This window comes from Polypterus senegalus, chromosome 3 (genome assembly GCF_016835505.1).
Source record: "Polypterus senegalus isolate Bchr_013 chromosome 3, ASM1683550v1, whole genome shotgun sequence".
Classification (NCBI taxonomy): Eukaryota; Metazoa; Chordata; class Cladistia; order Polypteriformes; family Polypteridae; genus Polypterus; species Polypterus senegalus.
The window spans coordinates 22,051,668-22,058,328 of NC_053156.1; the positions used below are offsets into that span (position 1 = coordinate 22,051,668).

The window sequence follows — 6,661 nt, forward strand, 5'->3', positions numbered from 1 at the left end:
GTGCATGTGGAGCCCTCCAAGTCACCAAATTGTTTGCTTTGCAAAAGTCTTTAGTGCAAACGTTGCAGAACTAGGGCACCAGCATCTCAGTCCTCCCGATGCTTTAAGTCGTTAATAGGAAGAAGAAGAAGAAGAAGAAGAATGCCTTTCATTGTCACTATACACATATACAATGAGATTAAAAGCAGCTCCTTCAGTGCAGACATATATGTAGAACACAACAAGTAAATAAACACATAAACAAATGGTGCAAAAAAGTTGCAAAGAAGTTCTGCGACGCTATATACAGTGCATCCAGAAAGTATTCACAGCACATCACTTTTTCCACATTTTGTTATGTTACAGCCTTATTCCAAAATGGATTAAATTCATTTTTTTCCCTCAGAATTCTATACACAACACAACACAACAATAAAAATGAGAAAGCACATGTACATAAGTATTCACAGCTTTTGCCATGAAGCTCCAAATTGAGCTGAGGTCCATCCTGTTTCCCCTGTTCATTCTTGAGATGTTTCTGCAGCTTAATTGGAGTCCACCTGTGGTAAATTCAGTTGATGTGACATGATTTGAAAGGCACACACCTGTCTATAGAAGGTCCCACAGTTGACAGTTCATGTCAGAGCACAAACCAAGCATAAAGTCAAAGGAATTGTCCGTAAGTGGAAGAGGTTTGAAACCACCAGGACTCTTCCTACAGCTGGCCGGCCATCTAGACTGAGCAATCAGGGGAGAAGAGCTTTAATCAGGGAGGTGACCAAGAACTCGATGGTCACTCCATCAGAGCTCCAGAGGTCCTCTGTGGAGAGAGGAGAACCTTCCAGAAGGACAACCATCTCTGCAGCAATCCACCAATCAGGACTGTATGGTAGAGTGGCCAGACGGAAGCCACTCCTTAGTAAAAGGCACATGGCAGCCCGCCTGGAGTTTGCCAAAAGGCACCTGAAGGACTCTCAGATCATGAGAAACAAAATACAACAAGATTGAACTCTTTGGTGTGAATGCCAGGCGTCACGTTTGAAGGAAACCAGGCACCGCTCATCACCAGGCCAATACCATCCCTACAGTGAAGCATGGTGGTGGCAGCATCATGCTGTGGGGGGCAGGAACTGGGAGACTAGTCAGGATAAAGGGAAAGATGACTGCAGCAATGTACAGAGACATCCTGGATGAAAACCTGCTCCAGAGCGCTCTTGACCTCAGACTGGGGTGAAGGTTCATCTTTCAGCAGGACAACGACCCTAAGCACACAGCCAAGATATCAAAGGAGTGGCTTCAGGACAACTCTGTGAATGTCCTTGAGTGGCCCAGACTTGAATCTGATTGAACATCTCTGGAGAGATCTTAAAATGGCTGTGCACCAACGCTTCCCATCCAACCTCATGGAGCTTGATAGGTGCTGCAAAGAGGAATGGGCAAAACTGGCCAAGAATAGGTGTGCCAAGCTTGTGGCATCATATTCAAAAAGACTTGAGGCCGTAATTGCTGCCAAAGGTGCACTGACAAAGTATTGAGCAAATGCTGTGAATGTACATGGAATTTCTCGTTTTTTTTGTTTTTAATAAATTTGCAAAAACCTCAAACAAACTTTTTCACGTTGTCATTATGGGGTGTTGTTGTATAGAATTCTGAGGAAAAAAAATGAATTTAATCCATTTTGGAATAAGGCTGTAACATAACAAAATGTGGAAAAAGTGATGCGCTGTGAATACTTTCCGGATGCACTGTACATATATGGAAAGAATAGTAACTATTGCACTATTGTATTATTGCACATAATTTAAATATTGCACAATAATGGTGATCACGTGCAGTGAGTAGTGGATGTTGGACCCTGAGAGTAATGATATTGTACAGTATCCAGATATTGTACAGTTACTATCAGTACCATTTAGATATTGATATTGCACAGTTGACAGATAGAAGGAAGTCCAGGGGCTGGGGGGTTAGACTTTGTGGTCAGTGCAAGTGTGAGTTTAAAATGGTTATGGCTTTTGGGAATAAACTGGTCTTGAGTCTGTTTGTCCTTGCTGTGATGCACCTGTAGTGCCTCCCTGAAGTTAAATGATCTTCCTCACCATTAAAAGTACGAAATGCAAGTGAGGAAAACAAAAGGTTATCACGAGGTGACTGAATTACCTGTGGCGTGTAAGCAGTTAGTAGAGTTAGTTAGTTAGTAGTTTAGTGTTTACCATACACTAAACCAACGCCACAGCTCCGTTATCTGCAGTTTACCATGATTCACCATTTTACATTCAGTGTAATTCACCATCCGAGCGCCACAATCACTTGGTGTCCGTAACGGTCCCTCGTCGTAGTTAAAGTTTGCCTTTCGCTTCTGTTGTTTGTAATAACTGCACAGCTTTGCAAGTCACACTACATGAAAATTACAACAGCCGGACAGAATTAATTTTTTTTTAGGATATGTTAAATGGTAATTTCATATTGTTACGGTGAGTGTGGATATTTGTGAGAGAGAGTGGTCCCTGTGATGGACTAGAGGCCTGTCCAGGTCTGTTTTGAGGCTTTTGTCCAATTTTGGTGAGACGGCCTATGGCCCCAGCAATGCTGAAATGCATTAAGAAAGTTCTAGAACTGACCTACTGAACTTGGACCATTGAGGGCTGTGGTGCCTGCACAGTCCTCGAATGCGCCATTTCCTAATTTGTTTTAAATATGCTTATGGCTTTTATGACTAAATAAGTTGTTTATGAGTTCGCCCTGCGATGAACTGACACCCTATCCAGGCGCAGTGTCTTCCTTGAGCTTGCTGGGATAGGCTTCAGCTGTCCCGCCAACTCTTCCAAGAGGTAGGAAGATGGATGGATGGATTATTAAATCTGCTTGTGGGGTAAAGGCAATACTACGCATTGCTCCATAATGCAGATTACATGTAACAAGTCAGTTTGTTACCCCCTGACAAGCAAGCAATGTTCTAAAGTGCCAAAATAGCCAATAGACTCTAGCTGTGGACCTCCAGTGCCCCACTCTGTGCAGGAGGCTGTCACTTTATGTTATACGTCAATGATAACAACTGGTTACACTATGGTTAAGATTAGGGGGTGGGGCTCATGTGACTCGAGTCAAGTAAACCAGGTGACAAAAACCTGCAATCCAATTGGCTGTCCAGTGGAGTGGAGGGTCTGCACTTTGACCCATCTTGAAAAATGGCTGTGTTTTGTCAACGGCAGCAACCTCCGTAATTGAGTCACAAGCTTACTTATGTCTTTATCCCCAACCCATGGCATAAGCCGGCAACAAGTGTCCTCCAAGCCTCTCTGGCTCCACACCTTTCTTTCCAGTAGGCACCAAGTGAGGCCTCATCCTCCTAGTGTTTACCTCCATGACCCGGTGCCATGTGGTTCTTGGCCTTCCTCTTCTCCTTTTTGTCTTTTGGATTCCAGATCATGGGCTCTCCGCAGAGAGGCACTTTCTGCGGAGGGTGTCTAATCCATTCCCATTTCATCTTTAAAAATGTCAGCTGCTGCAGGCATCTGGTTGGTTCCCCGACAAAAGGTCACTGCTGCGCATTGTGTTGGGTCAGCGTATCTACAGGATCCTTTCTGGACACGTGTTGATGAACATCTGAACTTTCTTACTGATCATAACTGTCACCCTCCAGGTCTGAGCTTCCTGACTTAACGTTGTATTGAATATCCTGACCTTGGATTTGGAACTCCAGATAGTTTCTCAGCTGCACAGATGCTCCACAAGCCTTGACGTTGCTGTCCTAAACATCGGCGTCTGTGTGTCACTGACCAGGCAGGTGAAGGTTTCCACCTCTTCTAATGATTCGCCTCTCAGCTGAATAGGCTCAGTTGTTGGTGACTTTTGTCTTTCCTTTGGGCCAAACTAGGGAAGAGGTGGCTGTCGAGTTATTTGTGTTACCTTGCATCTGCTGATGTGTATGCGACAAGAGTGCCAGGTCATCAACAATGACGCTTCAAGTAATAAAAGCTGAACTTTAAACCATTTTGAGTGGCAGATATTGTAACAGTAGCACAAATCAATTCTGTTCTTCATGGGAGCTGCTGGTTGTTCATCTTCTGCCACTCACGCAACGTTAATAACATTTTTGCTGAAGTTCTTAATTGCTTTCACCCTGAACTGTAATGATTTCATTGTTAATTGCTGTGCGTTTGTGACACGGTGGGATATGTATGCACAGAAAATAGGGGGAACAGTCTGGAGGCAGACCCCTCTGTGGCTATGACGTCATTTGGGGCCTGCAGCTGGACGTGTGAAATGCAGAGTCTTGGCACAGGACCATCTTGAAAATGTACCAATGAGTAGATCTCTGGGACTTCACACGTCCAGCTTAATGAAGTCAGAGGGTCCAGCAGCTGGATCATCCAAAGAGGGGTCTTCCACTGGAGATCTGCAGACAAACTCTATTGAAAATAGGTTACTGTGCACAATTATCCATTAACGCATTACTTATTTGTTTAAATGATATGGTATATACCAGTGATGGCGAACCATTTAGAAACCAAGTGCCCAAACTGCAATCCAAAACCCACTTATTTATCGCAAAGTGCCAACATGGCAATTTAACCTGAATACCACCTAAAACTGAACACCAGCATAACCAAGGAGCTGGTGGTGGATTTTAGGAGGCTCAGGCCCCTCATGGACCCCGTGATCATCAGAGGTGAGTGTGTGCAGAGGGTACAGACCTATAAATACCTGGGAGTGGAGCTGGATGATAAATTGGACTGGACTGCCAATACTGATGCTCTGTCTGTCTGTCTATCTACTGAGCTTTTAGTTTAGAAAAGCAACTCATACATTAACATCTTTTGTCTTAAAAGAAAAACATAATAACTGAGCTTTCAATGATACAAGCAACTTTTTGTTGAAAGGTAAAAGTTTGCATTCGGTATGCTTTTGAACAATTAATGTGCTTTTTGCTGTTGTATGCATGCTGATAATTTGTCTAACCTTGGCTCATACTTTGTAAGTTTGAGAGCAACACATGCAGCACTCAGGTCATCTGTTAGTCCGTTTCTGGTGTCAGATTTGATTTAATTCAAAGCTGACAACAGCTGCGCACAAGCATAAGATGTTCCAAACAAAGTAAGGAAAGCAATCTCAAGTGCCTTCATTGACTTAAGATTATTTGGCAGAGAATTCCACACTTGAAGGATTTCATTTTCATAACTAACTGTGCTGTGCTGTCCTTTGTCATCCCTTCGATCCTCTCAAGTGTTTCACGCAGGTCTTCCCTATTAAGCTCCACCCCCAAAGCTTCCATTATATATTACGGGTCGTGGATCAGGTGTGGCGATTAGCAACTCCGGCAATAATTACAGATGCGGACGACTCCTCACCTGTGCGCTTAAGCGAGGACTGCCCACGTCACAAAGCTCCCGGAAATCGCTCCGGCCACTCTACCATAGCCCCTTTAAGCCGCGAGTGCGGCAATTGTCTGTTAAAACTGGCCTTTTCAATTTTGAGCTGTGGACCCGCTATACCACATCCCCTCCAACCCCACCACGAGAATCACAGACTCAAAAGGCTGCAGTCCGTGCCGCACCCTCAAGCAGCATGTGTGCCGCCCGCCTTACCCCAGACAGGAGAGGAAGGAAGCGCTCCCATTGGGCTGCTGGGCAGAGGGGCGGGTGATGTGAGAAAAGTCCTCCGCGCGTGAAGAGGGGAGTGGTGAGGGAGCAGCCCGCCCCGCATTCCTCTGGCTTTATAGTAACGAACTCTGTGCTCGGGCGACGGCGCGCGTGCCCACTGAGAGGGCTCTGAGTGCCCCCTTTAGCACGCGTGCCATAGGTTCGCCACCACTGGTATATACAAATACATTATACCAATATCTACAAAACTGTCATACTTTTTAATTATATGAGGATTATTTGACATGAATTTTTTTTTTGCCACTGCCTTATGGGTAGGCAGTGCCCATGCCTGTTCCTCATACAATGCACTTGTTCTCTGAGATACATCTATATAAGGGTCTCCATACTTGTGTTCATGGCAGACTTCAGTGTTTTATTTACAATAAATCTGTAGTGAGAAGTCAAGCATAATGACACCTTTTATTGGCTAACGACAGAGATGACAATATGCAAGTTTTCGAGGCAACTCAAGCCCCCTATTTATTACATCTTGCCTGAAGAAGGGACCGGAGTTGCCTCAAAAACTTGCATATTGTAATCGTTTTAGTCATTTTGCTCGACTTCTTACTACATCCATAATGGCTAACACAGTACAATACCCTAGTACTACTTACAATAAATCTACAAAAAGTTCCTAAATCCGGTTTTCACTTCTTGGGTATTGAGTGTTGCTTGATGAGGGGGAAAAAAATGAATTGAAATGATTTTAGCTCAAGACTGCAACAAAGCAAAATGTGAACAAAGTGAAGGCGTCTGAAGACTTCCTGAAGGTTCTATAAATAAAATTAAAAATGCCATGGCCGGAGTCTTTACAATACGTGTGCTAAATAAAAAAATCACACCTCTTAGAGTTTAAAACTGCCTTATGTCAAATTGCAGTTTCCGTGTGAAATCACTCAGTCGTACGGCCCTACTCAGAAGACACTTACACACAGCAAAGCAACAGCTGCCAGCACGATATTGTCCCACAGTGGAACCTGAATTACAAAAGCATTCGAACGATCAGATGCTTTGGAAGCGAGATTCAGTACAATGTG

At 44.0% G+C, this 6,661-nt stretch overlaps 1 protein-coding gene across 1 annotated transcript in view; it reads right to left on the reverse strand.

Annotated features, from left to right (window-relative positions):
• LOC120526433 (ceramide synthase 5-like) overlaps nt 1–3,466 on the reverse strand; it is a 50,396-nt gene extending 46,930 nt beyond the window's left edge. Inside the window, exon 1 of the mRNA XM_039749605.1 lies at nt 3,340–3,466. Coding sequence (XP_039605539.1) covers nt 3,340–3,466 — 127 coding nt within the window. The remainder of the gene's footprint in view (nt 1–3,339) is intronic.
• Between the last annotated feature and the right edge of the window lie 3,195 nt (nt 3,467–6,661).